The sequence below is a fragment of the Schistocerca serialis genome, chromosome 8 (assembly GCF_023864345.2).
Source record: "Schistocerca serialis cubense isolate TAMUIC-IGC-003099 chromosome 8, iqSchSeri2.2, whole genome shotgun sequence".
In the NCBI taxonomy this organism is placed as follows: Eukaryota; Metazoa; Arthropoda; class Insecta; order Orthoptera; family Acrididae; genus Schistocerca; species Schistocerca serialis.
Window position 1 is genome coordinate 278,814,388 of NC_064645.1, and position 22,225 is coordinate 278,836,612.

Here is a 22,225-nt window from a genome sequence, read left to right on the forward strand (position 1 = left end):
CTCCACATGTTATGTTCTCCCCTTTCAAACCTATGACACAGTCTGTCAGCGGGTCCTTCTGCTTTTTGTTATGACAGTAAGACTTCATCCCTGAGATGGAGGGATTTAATGACATAAAACTTTAGTCTGCCAAACAGGATTTCATGATCAACACAATCAAAGACTTTGGTTAGGTCATAAAGTACATCAACAGGATACTTTTTCTTGTTTTGCTCTTCTGATGGTGTATGCCATGTCTGCTCAAGTTCTTTAATAATGGATGCAGCATTTGCTACCACTGTATGGATGTAGTCACTGAATTTGATGCCGAGTCATTTGAAAGTGTCACCATTTCTGCCAGGGCTACTTTCTGTGGGGTCAATTTCATTTGGATCACCATTTTTGTTTGTGTCTTTTTTAATAATGTACCATATCATTTTTACCTTACTCTTAGAATGTTTTACTTTTTTGAGCACAGTGTCTGGATTTTGCTTTTAAGTGACAAAATATAAAAGTATAGCATTCAGGAAAAAATCATTATAGAGAATGATTATGACTGCTACTCACCAAGGTAAGAAGTTTCCTCTGGACGAATCTGACCTTTGTTTAAGGTTTTCCAAGCTGCATCTGTGCGGTACTTAATAGTATAGTACTGTACAAGATGGGCCCTTTCTAAAGGTGCTTGCCATGTTATAAGAAAACCATTGCCTACTTCCGTCACTGTCACATTGCGTGGTGGTCCAGGTTTTGGCCCTGCTTATTACACATAGAGAAATTCATGTTTTGATAGCCTATCAAATTAGTGAAATGCTAACAATATTTTTCAGCACACTGAAAACTTACATTCTATACAAGTGATTTAATCAGTCATTAACAGAAAGCTGTACTACAAGTGATAACTTTCTTAGATGAGAAAAAAGCAGCTGACTACAGTACTTCATGTAAAACAATAGGTTGTGTGAGCTATTTTAAAACTGACCGCTTACTAATTGAGAAAACATAAATACAGTGCTCAAAAGAATTAGGAATACACGATTTTTGGCATCTGCCACCCTGTACTGAGCAATAATTTAGGACTAGGTATATTACCAAATTATACATTTATCTTTCAAAAATTAAGTTCACAACAAAACATCATTACATGTAAAAAAGAACTGAAATTTCTGAGAGGTGTCAAAAACCAGGTGAAAACAATCACACATCCTGTCATTCTAGGTGCTTTCCATTGGACTTCAAGAGCTTTAATAATATATATGCCTCCCTTGAGCATTTGTTACTGCCTGTTACCTACATGGCGCGCTCTGTATATGTCTAAAGAGGTCATCCGTGGTATCTGTTCCCATTCTTCAATGAGAGCCCATGAGAGTTCTTGGAGAGTCTGAGAAGGAACAGGATGACTGTGAACACATTTGTCAAGCATGTCTCACAAATGCACAATAGCGTTTAGGTTGGGACTCACTGCCGCCCATACTGTTCCTTCAACGTCCAGGCTTCGAGAAACATCCCTGCTGATGCCTGTCACTTGGGCCCTGGCATTAAAGGTAATTCAGGGCCACCACCACATGGTCCAACAGGATCTGTTGATGTACTGCCTGGTGGTAAGGCAGCCACAGACAATGACAAGATCAGTACAGCTGTCAACACTGAAGCCTCCCCACATCACAGAACTTTGAAAATTGATGGACAGATCTGTGAATAACACTTTTCACCAGTGACAAAGTTGCTAGTTGACATCGGAATTGCAGAACTGAAGATGAGCTGTGAGATGCTGTCGTGTCAAGCGTGGTACTCGAACAGGACATCTGGGCTGTAAAATCCTTTCTTGTAACCTGTTCATTGCACTCTGACCTCATACAGCAGCTCCAGTGGCCTTTTTGAGATCATATTGGAGTGCTTTGGCGGTAGACATATGATGCTATAACACAAAGCTGTACAGATATCGGTCTTCGTGTGGAATCAACAACCTTGTCCAACTCACCTTGTATACTGACTTGTCACACTTAGTGTGTCCACAACCTATGGATGACACATGGAGAGGCATTGGCATCTGCAACAACATGACTGAAAGTCCAGCCTTTTAGGATCAAACAGACTGACTTGCAATCTACATGGCATTAAGGTGTTACTTTACAAGTGCTTGGTTGAATACAACATCCACAAATGACAACTGCCATCTCACTAGAAAATTAGTGAGATGCTAGTACTCACTTCCCTCTGAGGACTTGTCTGACAATTTAATGCATAACACAGTCAATAATAGATTGTCTATGTTGAAAGTAAAGATTTCAAGCCATGCACCACAAGTACTCCCTGTATAAAAATGGATGTAATGTACTGGGTGTTGATGCACATGTTCCCATAAATTCTTTTGAACAGCGTTAGTTAACTCTTTGACCTGATATACTGCATGTCTCAGCAAAATATTTCCTTTCCATTTTGCCAATATTCACCACCGTCTACAGTTATTTACAAGTAACAAGAGAATGCTCACTTTCTGCAGCAACCTATGCATAAACACCATGATTTATGGGACACACAATAAATGGAAAATATGTTATACAATCCCACAGATGATGAGGTCATTAGTGACAAAGCACAAAGCAAACAACAATGGGAAATTGAACTGGCCATAGTTTCATTAACTGAACCATGCCACTCCTTGCTTGGTTTAAGAAATATAAATGTAGATTGGAATTTGAAACAGTCTCCTACATAATACAAGGGAAAAAAGACTTTATCAAACTGAAAATAATATTAATTAAGTAAAATAATTGTGCTGATTGACAGTTCTACCAGTTTCTGATGAAATATTTATATACTGCGAATCAAAACGCGTGACAGTGGTGTACTATTCTACAATATTTATAATTTTCTTTTACAAACTGGTTTTCAGTTGTTACCCCATCATCAGATGCAAAGATCTGTAGCGGCAAAATTTTTGGAATCAAAGATTTTAAACTAGTGCATTTATAGGATACCTCAGTTCATTTCCAAAGGTGACAGTTGTTAATGTTTGATTTAGGGCTAAGACAGGAGGAATTATTTCAGTGAAAAATGTGATGAAAACGTACTGAATTTAGATAAAATATATGACACATTAAATAATGAATTATACAACAAACTGCAACAACTGTTCTGAGAAGAAAATAAGTAGAACAGTAAACTTTGGTGATATGTTCTAAGTGAGAGGCTGAACAAAATAATCTTGTCCAATCAGGTCTAATATTACAAACAGCTAAGATATACAAGTGAGATTAAGTGGAGAGTCAAGAACTTTCACATAGTAGAAATTATTTTTCAGCAAAATCCATGTCATGACATGCCTGGAATACAGCACACTATAACAGCCCATATTAAATCTCACTACAGTGTGACTGTTATTTCACAAGCGCATTATTTGTCATTACCTGTTAGAGAGAAGGAAAAAATGTCACAAAATGGCCTACAATTTTTTTTTTAATTTCAATTTGTACTTAGAATTTTAGTTGGCATTAGCAGATTTATTCTCATTTCATTCCAAATTATTTCTTAGGTTCCAAGCAGGTTGGAATTCTCAAGATGTAACGAAAATAATTTCTGCACAAGAAATCAGAACTACAAGGCTATTTCTTTTAACAAAAAAGTAGTTCTCTCAAGAACTTGACACAACAAATGGCAATGGTAGATAAAAGTAATGTAATAGTTATAAAAGTTTTGTGTTTAATAATACTCTCTCTTTTAAACATTTTACATCAATAAGATAGTATCAGTATTATAAATAGCTCACACTCACACATATAGAGAACCTCAAAAAATAAAAGGCTGTTTAAAAATGAACATTCAAAGAATCAAGTACTGAATAAGGACATTAAGTCATTTTTAGAATTTCCATCACTTGTTGCTAGAATGCTTTCCGTTTTGGCTTGCCATTAATTTAAGCAAATTTGCAATTGAGACTAGAGATAATATCCGACTGAAGAGAACACCTGCATAAAGAAACATCATCACTTGTTGCAAGAATGCTTTCTGTTTTGGTTTGCTATTAATGTCATCTGACATACATAAAAGTTCCCTTCATAAAATATATTATTGGAATAATCAAGTTAAGATACATATTTAATGTTATTTTTATGCTCATGTGGTAGATAAGAGCATGAGTACTCAGAAACTAAGTAAAACATGAGATTCTTTCTTCCCACTCTGATATTGAATACATTTGCATTTTCTTAAAATTTATCCAGTGCACCTCTAATAGCCTGTATTTTATACTGAACATGTCACCTGACAGAGTTATGAAATGCATAAAATTTTAATTCTTTAAGGATAGATATGCCAAGAAAAATCTCTCCTTTAGTGAAAAGTGTAATAAGATCATAAAACCGAGACACTGTAGTTTTTTTATTTACACCATTTCTACAGTTACCTTTACATGCTGTAATTACTGAAGCATGTTATGCTCAAACATTATTTCACTACTATGATCTGCAACATTTTCATGCAGACAAACATTTTCCTAATACTTAAAGAAAAATGAGTTTATTGATTTGATCTGAATATAGCATCAGTTTTTACCCAAAGAAGTACCATTTCATGCACGTGCAGAGGTCACTCTATGTTTATCTATGTTGAATGTGCAAATATGTTTCACAAACCGACCCCAGGAGGAACATGCAAACTCTAAAACATTTTTAATATATATAAGCAAATGAGAATTAAGCTAACATCTCCAGACCTAGTTCCACAGGAGATTTGGTAAAAGAAATTTAATGGAGGACAGGATGTGCTAATGAAAGATGACAGTGTTCATACAACTGATACGAGTCACTGAACACATACACACTGAGGAATTAAACTTGAACTAAATGTTATATAAAATGAATTAAAAATAACCTAACCAGATGACAGAACCAAGAGCATTATGCTGTTTTTACAACCAGTAGTTTGACAACAAAGTAGAAATGGTTTCCTTTTTTGTAAAATTATCCCTAAAGATGAAAAAGCCTATGCTTGTTCAATAAATTCCCACTTTGCATTCAAATACAACAACAATTCAAGTTTAGATATAGTGCTCCTAACCCAGGCATGAGTTTTTTGTGTTTTACGAGTGTCTTCACAGCACAAATATAAAACTTATGAATATAAATATTACTATATTTGCAATCAAAGAGGGACATGATAATGAAGACTAATGGCTAGGAAAGACTATGTTGCCAGTGACACATTGCAAACTTACAATCATTTCCATGTTCAGACAAACAAAAGTTCTGACTGACCTTTAGGGGGAGTATTTCACATATGTTTATGAGGCATGGCTGCAACCAGTAATGTTGAAATTATATTCATACCAACTATGTAACAGAATGTAAAGATGAGATGTGCACGTAGTAGTTTTATCACAGTATCAAAAATTCATAAAAAGAGCTTTGAGTAAAGAGATAGTGAGTAGTAGTAGTTTTTTTTAAACAAACAGGAAGAAATAATGATCCAACTGGAAATAATTTTTATTTAAATGTGAATTTTGATGGTTTCTTGAGTGATTATAAGCAAAGAGTCTGAGCAAGCTTATTACTGATGTGGAATAAGACTGAGGAAGAACAACCTGTCATTATAGCTGAAGAAAAATGAATCTGTCATAACAAAGGAGTGGAATTCCAAATAAAAGGATACATAGTGTAGGTATGATACTTCTTCCTAACCAGTTTATTTCAGATCAACAATTATTTCATTCCTAAAGATCTATAAATAGACAAGAGTGCTTGCTGACTTGAGAATCAGAATGGACCCATTTTCTCACCCCATCCTAGCAACTATTGTGATGGATTCAGCTTCAAAACTCCTGAATTTTAAAATTTTGGCTGTAGTAATCTATTGGCACTTAGACAATTTTTCTTATGACTTATGTGGCAGTTTCTAACCTAGATCATTTGTACTTTCCTATATATCTTTCTCTCCAGACGAAGTTGCTGCAGTTTCAAAAAGATTGAGGTTCAATGAATTCTTCCATTGATTCTTATTTCACAGGCCCTCTTCCAATGTATTGGCAGGTGATAATTAGACACTCATATCTCACCCCATGTTATGTTGGTGTAGGATTGGGATGTCATGTGACATAAATTAGAGAAATTCTACATCATCATCATCACCATCATCATAAGGCAAGAAGATCTGCACTTTATGCAGCAACTGAATGGAGACCTATGGAATTCTACTTAAACTATATATATTAGCTTAGCACTGGGATCTGAGAAGCATCTTTGATATCTGATAGTCCATAAAAGGGAAAAAATCTAATCTACACCTCTAAGCGGTAGTGAGCATTGTATAATGTGGCCAAATAAGTATGAGTCAGATGATTTTTGGGACAAACAGTTCACTTTAACTTACAATGATGGAGGACATTGTCTTGTCATAAGTGGGAGAAATCATTCAAGAAACAAATGTATAGCATCAAATACACAATAAAAAGAAGGCAGTGGGAGACTACAGTATTAAGGGTTCATCAGAACATCCACAGTTCAGCTGAACTACGGTTCTCCACAGCAAACATGTACTGCTGTGACAATAGAACCAATTTGTGATTACGAGTCAGAACTCCTGCAAGCTCTATGACAGTTGATTGTGCACAGGTAAAAGAGGTAAGAAGATAACTTATACATATCTAAATCTACATCTACATGACTACCCTGAAATTCACACTTAAGCATTTGGCAGAGATTTCTTAAAACCACCTACAACCTATTTCTCTACCATCCCACTCTCAAAAAGCACTGGGGAAAAATGAACACTTAAATATTTCTGTATGAGCTCTGATTTCTCTTATTTTATTATGTAGATCATTTCTCCCTAAGCAGGTTGGTGACTGTAAAATATTTTCACATGCAGAGGAGAATGATGGTGACCGAAAGTTCACGAGAAGTTCTCACCACAACACAAAAGTCTTTGTTCTAATGATTGCCATCCCAACGCTCTTATCATACCTGTGATACTCCATTTTCCATTTTGCGATAATATAAAATGAGCTATCTTCTTTGAACTTTTTCGATTTCCTCAATCAATCATATCTGGTATGGACCAACGAAGTACAGTAATAGCAGAGAACGAACAGGTTTAGTGTAGGCAGTTTCTTTAGCAGACCTGTTGCATCTTCTAAGCGTTCTGCCAATAAAGCATAGTCTTTGGTTTGCCTTCCCCACATCATCATCATCATCATCTATGTGATTGTTCCAATATTAAGTTGTTCATAATTGTAATTCCTAGGTATTTAACTGAACTGACAGCATTTAAATTTGTGTGATTTATTGTGTAACCAAAATTTAATGGATTCCTTTTTGTACTCGTGTGGATGATCTCACACTTTTCCTTACTAAGAGACAATTGGTACTTTTTACACCAAACAGATATTGTGTCTAAGTCATTTTACAACTGATTTTGATCTTCTAATGCCTTTAGTAGATGTAAATGACAGTACCATCTGAAAACAACCTAAGAGGGCTGATCAGATTATCTCCTAAATCGTTTATATAGTTTAGGGAGAGCAGGGTGCCCGTAACACTTCCTCGGGGAATGCTGGATATCAATTCTGTTTTACTCGATGACTTTCCATCAACTAATACGAACTGTGACCTTCCGACAGGAAATCACAAATCCAGTCACACACCTGAAACAATATTCCATAGGCACACAACTATATTAGAAGTCTTATGTGAGAAATGGTGCCAAAAGCCTGGAAATTCAAAAATATGGAATCAATTTGGTGCTTGGAATGTGAGACAAGGAAGCAGGAAAGAAAACTATGAAATGTGAACAATGAAATAGAAGACAATAAGCAGAACATACTTGAACTTAGTGAAAACTGAAGAGAAAGAGAAGTTACAGTGGAGATTTCGAGAGTGTGTAATAAGTATCTGAAAGCGAAGAGCGACATACAGTACACATAATTTATAGAAGAAATTATAAAAAGCTTTTCATCAATGTAATATTAATGTAAAATGAAGGTGAGATCCTGTCAACGTAATACAAATGTACATCTACATCTGCATCTACATTTATACTCCGCAAGCCACCCAACGGTGTGTGGCGGAGGGCACTTTACGTGCCACTGTCATTAACTCCCTTTTCTGTTCCAGTCGCGTATGGTTCGCGGGAAGAACGACTGTCTGAAAGCCTCCATGCGCGCTCGAATCTCTCTAATTTTACATTCGTGATCTCGTTGGGAGGTATAAGTAGGGGGAAGCAATATATTTGATACCTCATCCAGAAACGCACCCTCTCGAAACCTGGTGAGCAAGTAACACCGTGATGCAGAGCGCCTCTCTTGCAGAGTCTGCCACTTGAGTTTGCTAAACATCTCTGTAACGCTATCACGGTTACCAAATAACCCTGTGATGAAACGCGTAGCTCTTCTTTGGATCTTCTCTATCTCCTCCGTCAACCCGATCTGGTACGGATCCCACACTGATGAGCAATACTCAAGTATAGGTCGAACAAGTGTTTTGTAAGCCACCTCCTTTGTTGATGGGCTACATTTTTCAAGGACTCTCCCAATGAATCTCAACCTGGTACCCGCCTTACCAACAATTAATTTTGTATGATCATTCCACTTCAAATCGTTCTGCACGCATACTCCCAGATATTTTACAGAAGTAACTGCTTCCAGTGTTTGTTCCGCTATCATATAATCATACAATAAAGGATCCTTCTTTCTATGTATTTGCAATACATTACATTTGCCTATGTTAAGGGTCAGTTGCCACTCCCTGCACCAAGTGCCTATCTGCTGCAGATCTTCCTGCATTTCGCTACAATTTTCTAATGCTGCAACTTCTCTGTATACTACAGCATCATCCGCGAAAAGCCGCATGGAACTTCCGACACTATCTACTAGGTCATTTATATATAGTGTGAAAAGCAATGGTCCCATAACACTCCCCCGTGGCACGCCAGAGGTTACTTTAATGTCTGTAGACATCTCTCCATTGATAACAACATGCTGTGTTCTGTTTGTTAAAAACTCTTCAATACAGCCACACAGCTGCTCTGATATTCCGTAGGTTCTTACTTTGTTTATCAGGCGACAGTACGGAACTGTATCGAACCTCAGATGAGGAAGCAGTGGATGAGATTTTCAACACAGCAGAGGTGATGGAAGAAATTGGAAAATGAAATGTGATTAATATTACAATGCGTGAATTCAGCAGCATTATTGGAATGAGAAATAGTGGGAAGGGTGGAGTATATGGCCTTGTGTTGCTGTGTTAAGGTCTACTCCGTTCACTGTACATTAGGTAATAAATGATTGAGCTACCTGCACCATGGAGACCCCTACCAGCCACAACAAGAAGCAGAAACTTACAGCTGGAAATATGATTAACTTTTAGTCTCATTGTGTTGGTAAAAAAGTACCTCTGGTTTCTGTCTTTGTTCACGTAGAAGTTACAGTCTTGTGAAATCAGGTGAATACTGGGTGTTTCAAAATAAATATCAGTGTTTCAAAGCTTTGTAGCAATGGGGGCAAAGGCACTGCAACATACGGAGGTTTCAATCAGTCCTGGAAGTGTGGACGGATAACTGAGATGGTCAGAGTGACACTCACAATGAGTGACAAATCAGAGTTCAAGTCCTGGTTCATTACAAATTCTCATGTGTCACCAACAGGTATGATTTCCTAGCACAGTTGTCAAAAATATCTACAACAGCGGCAAAATTTCATGAAATTACTACAGTTGTAGATTGGTTGCCACTAATGTCTGTTCCCTCAGACATACATGAATGTCAGAAGGAACAGATATTGTAATAACTTGTAGCATTTATTTCAACTTACTGTTATAAACAGAACATCAAATGAAAGAACAACTCAAACAGTTTCTTCTACATGTGTTCAGTGTGAGCACCATTCATCACATGGCACATGTTGAGTCAACAGGTGAGTTCTTCCCGAACCTTGATCACTGCGTCTGAAGTAACTGTTGCAACAATGTTATTACTAAATCAGGTGAATAAGTTGGTAGCACAGACACATACACATGATGTTTTGTGAACCACAAATGTAAAAATCACATGGCGTCAGATGGGGTGAATGTCAAGTTCTTTCATTCAGCTCCTTGCAAACAATCCAGCGGTCAGGTAGAATGTCATTTAACCAGTTGCATACTGGGTTAGGTCATTGAGGCACCACATCATCTTGCTGTCAAATGAGTTCTGTAGATCACCTTCTTCCAATCTACAGAAGAGCCACAGTTCTAGCACAACAAGATAAAAAACACCACTTAAGATCACTTCACCAAAAAAGAGGGAATCTCACTGAAGCTGCACCACCTTGTGGGGATTTGCGACCCCGAGATGCATCATTATGTATGTTCACATTTCCACTTAGGTGAAATGATGATTCATCACTGAAGGCAACCAATCCAAAAATCTTCATTGTCATGCAACAATGTTTGCTTGCAAAGTTGATACATAAACTGTAGGCTTAGAACTCTAACAACTGTAAACAATAAGGATGTAGTTGAAAGTGTATCCTTAAAAGTCTCCACAGAGATATCACTGAAATTGCTAGTTCACAAATAGCCTCCTGACTAATTTCTTAGGGCTATGTGTGAAAGATTCTCTTCTCATTCAACATGTCTTCAATTACTCTTGGTTGTCCTGTACTCTTCTCTTTGCAAAGAGAATCAGAGTAGTCAAATATTATCACAACGGAACTTAATACAGAACACATTACATTGTGAGAACAGATTCAGTCATTGCAAACTGTAAACCACAAAGAGCTTTCCATTCACTAGTTGTCATCTTGCCTACTGGCACTTTCTAATGGATGACACAGAAAACAGTACATGTGCACAGGTATATAAACAAAGCTCTCTGAGTGGTTCTTTCATTTGCTGTATTATTTATAATTGTAATGCTATACAAAGCCTTGAAACTTCGATATTAATTTTGAAACACCTGGCATTTTTTAAATGGCCTGTACCATCATGACAATGAAGCATAGTGTTAATAATTGAATTAGTATTAATAATTGACTTAAGTCCTCTGAAAGCTCAAACTCAGCAATTTTACAGTCTATGGACAGTCTACCTTTGGCATATGAACAATTATGTATAACCCTTGTTGTACATATTCACCAATGAACAGAACAGATTTGATGAGAACAATGAATGCACAACAGTATTGAATGGTGTGCTACCATTTTTCTTTTCATTCGTTGTTCAAAATTTTTGTGACAAGTAGGTTTAAAGGATGATATATATCAGTATTTGTAACAAGCAGACTTTTGCAGCTGATGAAATGAACATATATTTTTGTTAAAAAGGAGTAATTAGTTCCACTATTTTTTAGCAGCATAGAATACAAACATACTCTAAGCGTAACTGAAAGTTAAGACAAACAAGTACATAATGTTATGTTGGCGATCTTCTCAGGACAGGTAATCTTTAAAGAATTATATTGGAAATACACAATACATAACTAAACATATTAAAACAAAATTAAATCAAATTAAAACTGAAAATTAAGCAAGTACCTTTGGGGCGCAGGACCGGTGGGAAATAAGAAGCTCCTGTGGAATCAGTTGGAAAGACAATAACACTATAATCAAAAATGTCTGGAATGAAATAAAACAGTGAAATAAAGGCAATGATGAGCAACAAAAAGTAATAACAAGAATATAAATAAGGCTAAAAGATATTTATATAAAATATAGTACATAACTTTAAACAAAGAAAAAACAGCAAATAAAATGAGCTTTAAGTGCATTGGTAGTCTTTCCAGCATGCACTTTTGTCTACAAAATGCTGTGAGTTATCAGTTTCCTCATCCTTACACCTGACAACCTATGGGTCAGCCTGAAATTCTCTTATGAGAGCGTTACAGATATAATCGTGATAATGGTACACACTTATTACAAAGGAAGGTTGAGTGACATGATTCTCCATGAAAGTTTCATTATCATATAATCAGTTTCCTTTTGCACATCAATTCTACAAATATTTTAATAGAAATAGAATTCAAAGAGAAACTAAATACAAGTACTTCTTTGTAACCGTTCATGTACTTTTTGTGTTGCTTATCAGGCAATAATATGGAATTTCACAATACATAAAAATCACACACACACACACACACACACACACACACACACACACACACACAACATTGGCATTTTACTCAGTGGAATTGATGGTGTTTCTGCATTTCAGTGGCTGTGACAAGAATGATATTCATTTTTCTTGATAGTTTGTGGGTATAACAGACTATCACTGTTGCAACTTATCATGACTCCTATACATATCAGATATTGTATGATAGTTACTGGAAGTTGACAAATGAAGCTCACTTTTTATATGTGTGGTTTAACACATAAAACACATATCAGCATAAATTCTTCTAGTATCTTTCCAAAGAGATAAATACTTTGTGAACTTGCAATATAAAATAATAAATATTCTTTCTCCTGGAGAAACTAGAACTTGGTTTGTAGTAAAAAACATAATCTTATATTCAGTTTATTTCCCTCATCGTGCATTTTCTTCCCCACTTACCCTTTTCCCATCATCAATCTGGATGGTTTGATGTAGCCTGCCACTACTTCCTCTCCTATACCAACCTCTTCATATAGAGTAACATTTACACTCAATGTCATCAACCATTTGTTAAATATATTCTAATCTTTGTCTTTCTTTACAATTTTTACTCTCAACAGCTCACTGTAGTATCGTTGAAGTTATTCCCTGATGTCTTCTACACGTCTTAAAATCATCCCGTCCCTTCTTCTCGTCAGTGTTTTCCACACTTTTTTTCCTACACAGTTCTTCAGAGAACATCCTCGTTTCTTATTTTATCAGTCAAACTCATTTTCAACATCCTTCAATAATACCACACCTTGTACATTTTAATTGTTTCCTTTTCTGGTTTTTCTTACAATCCTTGATTCACTTCTGCACAATGTTTTGCTCCAGATGTACATTTTCAGAATTTTATTCCTCAAAATAAGGTCAATGATGATACCAGCAGACTTCTTTTGGCCAAAGATGCCCTCCCCTCCTTTCATGTGCTAGTCTGCTATTTCATGTCATCAATCAGTCGAAGTATTTCTTCTGTTTCCCATGGTTTCTTCATTGTTACCTTCCTTACACCAATATTTGCACAAATTCTGTGATTGCACCTTTAGAGATGTCCATTCCTCTTCAACTGAACAGTCTGCTGTTTTATTCATTATCATAGTATCTACAGCCTCATATAACTTCAAACACATCTTGTCATTCCTCAGTATTTCAGTATCCTACTTCTTTCCACATTGATTCTTCAAGATGATTGTCTTAAATTTCAATCCACAGTTCCTCATTATGAAAATGTAATTTGGGACTATATCTGCTCCTGCACTTGCCTTACAATCCAATATCTGCTTTGTGAAGCTCTGTCTCACAGTACAGTACTCCAATTGATATCTTCCCATGTCTCCAGGTCTTTTCCAACCATAACTCCTCCTCCTGTGATTTACGAATAGTGTATTTGCTATTGCTAGCTGGTGTTTATGGCAAACTCTACTAGTCTCTTTCCTCTCTCATTCCTTCTACCAAGCCCATATTCTCCCATAATGCTATATTCTACTCCTTTGTCTACCACAGCGTTCCAGCCCCCCCATGATTATTAGATTATCAGCTCCCCCTGAATAGTGGGTTATCTGTTCTATGCCCTCATATACTAACTAGCACAATAAATGGTTCTTGAAATCTAACTCCTCTTGTTCTCTTCCTCTTAAATGACAAATTAGATAGTTTCTGGCCATTTGTGTGCAATATAGTGAAATGCTGATAAAAAAATTCTTATATGGTGAAGAGTGTGGTTTAATTCATGTATTTTTTTTAAAAAGGTACATATTTAGCAGCTCCTACAGATAAGCATAAAGGGAAATAATGTATGTATCATAATGAACGTTATGGTTTTCACTCATCCACTGCAACTACGACATGCATACAAAACATACAATGAATGCTGCACATGCTCACAGAAATATGCATCTACAAAGAGGTAACTATCTTACAATACTCATATAGATCCTTACCAGAAGGTGGAGAAAATGGAAAGTCTGTTCCTGATATTTGATTTACACGTATAGTTGGTATGCCCTGATCTGCATCATTTGAAGGAAATGAGAAGACAGTCAGAGTACAGAAAAAATCAATCTATGGAGATAAACTAAAATATTTAGTTTCACTACAAACATAATTATCATTAATATTTTTACAAGTAGTACTGATGATACTGGAGTTTCAAAAGACAACATACTTGAAATCTGAGTTGATTATTTTACTGATACATACTAAAATGGATAGACTGTAGCATATTTAGTAAAATGAAAGATTTATCAGTGTTAGCTTTTTCAATCTCATGGCTGAAATAGTTAAAGAAACAGTTAATAGTACAAATAAGGAAATAACTGAATAAATGTGAATGTTTATTATGTCACTCAAAAGCTGCCTCTCAAATGCAGACAGTTTAAAAGAAAATCACCTTACTTTTAGCTGACATTGTTGTCATTTAACAGCAGTATTGCTGAATTACACTTATGCAAAGTAACATGCAAACATTCTTAGTATTTATTTCATAAATAATTGTAGTAGTGACACATTTCAGTCATAAATCTCAACTGAAATGATACTACATTTTTTTATACAAATGTGTAAGTACCATTAAGAGGAACTAGAGAATGATTGCAGCTGCCCCACTCAGTTTTTCTTTATTGCATATTTTTTCCAATTGTGAGCAGCACATGAACAACGAAGGTAGAGATAAGAAAGCTTAAGCCGCATGTGTTTAAGAAATCAAATTTAATGTCAGTGAGCCATTACAAATTTGTGCTACTTTGTTAAGTTGTTAGTAGTCGTAACATTTAGCATTCCATGTGTCTGTAGGGCCCCACGCATGAGTAAATGGATCACTTTGAAATTGCCTGCAACCAACTGCTCACTTCAATCCCACCACACAAGGTTATTTACCAAGCAATTTCAGTCAGTATTTTGAACAACAATGTTGTCAAGAGGTTCTGCTATGTACAATCAACTGCTATGTTTAACAGCAGTGGTAGCTGATCTGTGTATTTCGACTTAAAAAAAAAAAGTGTTATCAATAGAATTTCTGCTGGTTTCCATTAGTCTTGTAAAAGCATGAAGGAGAAACTATATGAAATGACATTTAAGTACAGCCATAGAGTAGATGTGCAGTACACATTTAAATTAAAATGTACATTTAATATTGCCTCTTAATAACACACCTAGTTGTTTCATAAATAATAAAAAATCAGCAGCTGGAGGCTGGTATATTGTGATTGTTACTATGAACTTCCCATGATTTTGTTTTTCTACAGCACAAGATTAAAAATGCTGCTGACACCAAAACATAAGAGAATGAATGTTTTACGTTTGTATTTCTTTTTAATGTAAGTGACAACTCCCCCTTAAACTTCACCTTTTAGACTAGTTCACCCTCCTTGAATAATTATAAATTTTTATGTAAGGTTCATATGCCACATAGGCACAGTGGAAACCACTTAACCTCACTTAATATCGAAACAAATGTGTCACAGCCAAGCAATAATATTTCATTGCATTTAACTCATCAGTCTGCTTGAGAATTAAAAGCCATCAGCAACTGAGCACTGCAATCTTTGATTTGCCCACAAATTTGTGATTAGTAGACAGATTTTTCTGATCCATTGCTCATGTGTGAGGACCTTAATAAAACTAGGAAATTCTGTAGCCTTGCAATATCACATGTTTTGATACAGTATTCACTGGGATATCTGTCATGAGAAATGAATGATTCTCCTGTTCCAGAGAATATTTTCATCACTGCAAGTAAAGATCTGAATATAACTCACCTTTTCCTTGTGTGGGAAATGGTTGAGGGCATGTATCCATCTCAGATTAAAGAGAAATGTAGGTCACTGGGACATAATTTCAAATTATCCTAAATGGCATCAGTTTCTCAAAGAAGAAGTTTATTTGTTCCACATATTAGTGTGCTGTGTAACCTAGGTCAGTTAAATTTACAATACCACAAATAATTACACTTTTGGTTATGTCTCTCTAATTATATACTGTGAGTCATAGTGTTGGAACTGATTAAGATCTAAATACTACCTAATATGACATTTCACAACTCCTAGCAAGTGGCTAATTCCATTTATGCAATATTATATAGCAGCATTAAAGTAGTGGAAATACTGCACAATATATCAATTTATATTGTTTGGTGTACTAACAGGATTGTCAGAATATGTTTAACATCTTATAAAATTTGGCATTAATAACCATTCTGAATTTCAGCAGTACTGCAATGTTTGTTACTCATAAACATTCATGGAGAGTGTCAATTGGAATAAAAACATTTTGATTGTTAGGCAGCCTCAGTATAAAATGATGTCCAGACAGCCTGAAGAAGGCCGCTGAAAAGGTGGTCAGAATGCCAGTTGTGTACTTGCTTACTGCTTTACAATGATGCAGTCTAACACTTAAAATATTTTTATTCAAAATTTACTGTTGTTTGTTCCCTTAGTTTGTAGTTTATTCTTATCTGAAAAGTGGGTGTACCTCTTAAAATGGTTAGAAAATACTTCCAAACTATTACACAAGTCACTCAAAAATGATTAATTACACTAAAATGTTATTAACAGTATCCATTGTCATTAAAGTGTGACAAATGTAACTGCAAAATTATCACAGCAGAAAATGTTCCCACACGTTTCAAGTTAAAAATAATGTGAGTGAGTGTTAATGCATGCTTGGATTTCACAGTACATGCAGATATAGCAATCTTAGTGTTCCCTCAGGTAAGAATTTTTAAAGACTGAATGACAATTTTAATGATTTCTTTTTATTAGTATATAATTTTTAATAAGTATAATTTACTTTTGGAACTGTACTATGGATACTAACCAAGTGTCCTGACAGTGATAACTTTGCTAAACATTCCATCTCCAAGTTCATTTTTGCCCACTACCTGGAATTCATACGTTGTGCCCGGAGTTAAGCTATTGATCGTGACCTGAGTGCTCCCAGAGGGTGTCACAGGTATTGTGTTCCAATCTGAGAAGCCAGATTCACGATACCTGTAATAAGGGATGCAGTTAACAGAGCATTTTCTTGGTATACATTTAAATGTCAAGCAGATACATACATAATAGATATTACATAATTTTAAAGCTTAAAATATAAATGTGTCTGCAGAATGTTGAATCACAAAGAATGACTGTACAGTTTGCAAGCGATAGTGAATCCAATAATCACAATTATTTTGTAGTTTCTTTTTCTCTCTCCTTGCTTGTGAATACATTGCTTTGGTTGAATACAGCATGTTGGTCTGAATAAGTAATCCTTTGATTACATACAGTTTGAAAACACAAATGAATTTTTAGGAATCCATTGTCATTAGAATGAGTCACCACACTTAATGAAAATTAGGTCTGTCTTCACTTGCTTTCAATAACTGCAAAGTAAGTCAGGAGAAGCATGTAATTGCTGTCATTTATCAAATGGAAGTTAAACTTAATTACTGCTGCATCAAATCATAGAAATATCCACTGCTTTAGAACTTGGTGGACCTCACAAAATACGAAGTTTTTACTTTTGAGATGGCCTTGTTTGTAGATTTATTAATCTGCATCTGCGCCCTGCACGCCATCTTACAGTGTGTTGTGGAGGGTGCTTCTAGCATTATCATCGATTCCCCTGTTGCCTATTCCATTTGTAAATAATGCATGGGAAGAGTACCTGTTGGTAATCCTTCATATGAGACCTAATTTTTCTAGTTTTCTGGTATGATAATTTCACAAAACACCTTTGGTGTGAAGCAGTATGCTGCGTGGCTCTTCTTGGAATACATGGTCTCAGAATTTCAAGAGTAATCTCTCCATGATGCACAACATTTATCTTTTTGTGGCATCTACCACTGGAATTTGTTGACCATTGCTTAAATGTCGTCGTGCTTACTAAATCAATCCGTGGTGAAATCTGTCACTCTTCACTGGATATTCTCTACTTCTCCAATTAACCCAACCTGATATGGATTGTAGACTAATGAGAAATACTCAAGAATTGGTCAAATGATTTTTTGTAAGCAACTTCTTTAATTTCATTATGATTCATCCTGTAAATCTACTTTCTCTATAACTAACTTTATGTGGTCATTCCACTTTAGATTAGTTTGGGTGGTTACTCCTAGGTATTTTACAGTTGTTGCTGTTTCCAACGATTTTTCACCATTAGTGTACCTGAACAGTAATAGAGTTCTTCACCAATTTATACACAATATGTTACATGGATTTATATTCAGAGCCAACTGCCGGACCTGCACCAATTGTTGATTGCTGATGGTCTTCCTGCATTCTGCTATAGTCTTACAGCACTGCAACATTTCTGTAGCCAACAGCATCATCTGCAAACAGCTTTTTGGAGCTTCTGACATTATCCACTAGATTAGTGCTTCCCAACCCAGGGGGTTATTACCGTCTGAGGGGTAAAATGTCATTTATGATGGTTAAAAACAAAAGGCCCCAATTGTGTTTTGTCCACAAAACTTTTTTTTTTTTAAAAAAAAAAAAAGATCCTTACTACTATCATATTTTGTAAGACTGTACTACTGATTACATAAGTAACCAATATTCACATTTTTCTTTAAAATTACAGCATTAACCCATGGCATAATGATATGGAGATTACTGCTACCTCACATAGTCTACCCAATACATACACACTTTGTACTTCGCATCATGCATCTGTCCCAGTAATATAAAGACATATACATCATATATGTTTCAACATCTCATAAAAATGACTTCTATGAACTGTAGGTGAATCCCACAATAGACCAGAAATTGCTTCAGTATTCACTTCACAACAATAAATGAAATAACAGCATAACACAGCAAAAACTATTTAATGACTATTACAGCGCTCTTTAGTCCTACACTGTATTATTACTGTATTATTATTATTATTATTATTATTATTATTATTATTATTATTAGTGGCATTGGTCACAAAGCACTGGCAACCTGAGGTCTTCCAACAACTGCTACTTCCGAAACAAGGAGTTCACAATTAAGCCATTCACAACAGTAGCCCTAGGTATACATTTTAATTTGGTTGAATTTAAATGGGGGTGCAAGGTGCAACTGAAGCAAATGTCACTATGGATAGGAGCGATGCAAAGGAAGCATCTTTTGTAATAAGTGTCTATCCTCAACGTTGATAGTTCACTTTCCTTTCTGAGTAGTAGTTGTAGGTATTTCTCATGATGGAATTGGACTGGTTTCATTATTCTGTAAAAAGATATTATTAGAATAAGCAGTAACTAGTCAGGTACTACTGTTATAGAAGGTTGGGACTGAGCGGTGAGGGATTGGGGGGGGGGGGGGGGTGCTTACTTATATCTGATTGCAATGGGGGAGGGGGTAATGGTCTCATAAAAGCTGAGAACTGCTACACTAGATCAAGATAATGTAATACACTGTAAGACAAAAATAAAGATGCACCACAAAGGACTTATCCAAATGGGACAGAAATTGTTAGATGTGATGTACATGTAGAGACAAACAAGTGATTACAACTTCAGAAAAAAACTGATGACTTATTCGAAAGGAAGAGCTTCATAAACTGAGCACATCAGTAATGTGTTGATCCATCTCTGGCCCTTACAAAAGAAGTTATTCAGCTTCACTTTGCATTGATTGACAGAGTTGTTGGATGTCCTTCTGAGGGATATCATGCCAGATTCTGTCCAATTGGTGCATTCGATTGTACCTGCCCATAACATTCCCAATGATCTCAATTGAGAAGAGATCTGGCAACCTTAATGCCCAAGACAGAGCTTGGCAAGCATGAAGACAAGCAGTAGAAACTCTCACCAAATGTGGGTGGGCATTATCTTACTGAATGTAAGCCCTGGATGGCTTGCCACAAAGGGCAACAACACATGTTGTACAATATTGTCTAGGTACCACTGTCCTGTAGGATTCTTTGGTAACAATCAAATGGGTCCTACATGCAAAGAAATGGCACCCCTGTTTGTCAGTCTGTATGGTGAACAACAGTCAGGTTGGTATCCCATCATTGTCCGGGGCATCTCCAGACATGTCTATGGCATGAAATCTCACCGACTGGAGTAGAATTGTCTTCAGTGATGAGTCCCACTTTGAACTGAGCCCAGATGATGAGCGAAGACATGTCTGGAGACATTCCAGACAGTGGTGGGACACCAACCTGACTGTCAACCACCGCATGGCATGACAACCAGGAGGCCAGGAGTGACGGTCTGGGGTGCCATTTCTTTTCATAGCAAGGCCCTCTTGGTTGTCACCCACAGACAGTGGCACCCTAAATAACTGATTGAGATTTTAACCCATTTGCCACACAGAAAGAGTAAGTTTTGTATGAAATTATTGTAGCTATATTGGAATATTTTTGGGATATCGGCATTTTACACTTCCTAGTATTCCACTGGTTTTGGTGCTATTGACATAAACACAGGTACTGCCAAGTACCCTGCAGGCTAAAAGAAGTCACATGTTTTCCCCTAAAAACATACAATACTTCAGGCAAAGGAAGGAATGAAAAAAATCAAGAAGCCTGTAAACAAATGTAAGGAAGAAAATCAATAAAACATACATAAAATTACACTTTCAGTATGTTTAATGTAAGTTAATGATTCAACTGTTAGTTTCTTGGGAAGGTAGCACACTGCCTACCCCTCTCTCCCTCCCCCAAAAACAAAGGTTCTGGTTTTGAATTCCAGTTGAGCATGCATTTTAATTTATTTTCTGTCAGTTATTTGAGAATATTTATACTTAGACAGATGATACCAAAATTATATATGGTAGACTGTACCACGGGTTCTCTGTACAACAGAACAATGGGAATGGTTGATTTGCACTGGAATGAAATATGCACTTAAAATCCACAGCATGATTAAAGTTAGATCTGTATTTTTTCAACTGATCTTCCTAGAAAAATGACCTATTTCCTAAAGTACCTAACGTTTCTTCATTTATTTCAGTTGTTTAAGTATTGAAATTAAACTATGAGCAGTAGTACTTTTTTATACTCATTTTCTGCAGATGGCTTTTTTGTATTTTTTACTGATTTTGTTGGTCTTGTTTTCTTTGCACAGTCCAATTTGACACTTCTTTTGCTTTTTTGATTTGTCTGATGCTACAGGCATTTCATCATGTCATTAGTTTTCTTGCACTGGCGCAACTCTTTGTAGTTTTCCAATGGTAAGTTCATTTACCATCTGAAGAATGAATGTCTTCCCTTCAGGTTATTTTTGGTTATCTGATTGTAAATAATTCACAGATTTCTTGCGGCCAAGTCTAGGATATTGTAAAAGACATGTATCGGCCATCTCCTGCAAGCAGCCTTAGTTAAATATTTATGAATCATTTGGTCAACAAAGACCATGCCACACACTGTACCATTATAAAAGGTAACAGGTTTTGGTTTCTTCTTCCCTTCTTTGCTCACTGCTGCTTCAAGGTGAAGCGTGCTGCGAATAATACCATTCTTATTCTTCTATTCTTGGTACATTGTGAGGGTGCAGTCTGGTGTGTCAGTCTTTTCCAAGGTGATGGCGGAAGATAAGTCAGCTTCTTCACAGAAATGGGAGGCTTTTAGCAAATCTTGTTCATTGTTCCCACTACTCTTCTGCTGAAGTCTCTTGGCTAGCTGAATGGATGTGAATGAACTGCCTGTTGTCACATTCCTTTCTTTGTTTAGAACTGGGTCCATGAAGCAAGAAACAATACACTCTCACAAAGACTGGTTGACTTGTCAGACTTTTTCTTTGCAAACCATTGCAGATTTACCTTGACACATCTGAAAGTACCAAATATTTGAGTTCACCACATCTGTCAGGTTTGTCTGGCATAAACTGGCTAAATGTGCATAATTTTTGTTTGGAAGTAACTGTTCATCAACTGTAGTATTTTATCCAAGGTACTAACAGAGGAAGGAGTTTTGCACAAACTTGTTCCATACTTAAAAGATAAGAATCAACTTTTCAGCTGGAATTTAATGAGTTAAGGATGAATTCTCATCAAAGGGGAGGAATTTGATAAATTCTTTCTCTTTGAGGGTGTCCAAAGCAGCTCTTCTTCCAGGTGATGGTGTGTCAGCGACACTCCATTCCAATTCTAGCTGCCACCTACACTGCTGTGCCAGATGACTCCTGCAATTGTTGTGGAAAGAACTGAGATGTAGAGGCACCTGCTGAC

The 22,225-nt window shown here is 36.1% G+C and overlaps 1 protein-coding gene across 3 annotated transcripts in view; it reads right to left on the reverse strand.

Moving 5' to 3' along the window:
• The window catches only part of LOC126416243 (protein turtle-like), a 263,351-nt gene that overhangs the window by 45,979 nt on the left and 195,147 nt on the right, over positions 1-22,225 (reverse strand). Inside the window, exons 9-12 of one of the 3 annotated variants that reach the window (XM_050083857.1) lie at positions 16,893-17,065; positions 14,021-14,089; positions 11,480-11,560; positions 547-732 (exon numbers count right to left, since the gene is read on the reverse strand). In XM_050083857.1, the coding sequence (XP_049939814.1) occupies positions 547-732; positions 11,480-11,560; positions 14,021-14,089; positions 16,893-17,065 (509 nt within the window). Of the gene's footprint in view, positions 1-546; positions 736-11,479; positions 11,561-14,020; positions 14,090-16,892; positions 17,066-22,225 lie in introns of all 3 variants that reach the window. The other 2 variants (XM_050083858.1, XM_050083859.1) reach the window with 2 other exon arrangements.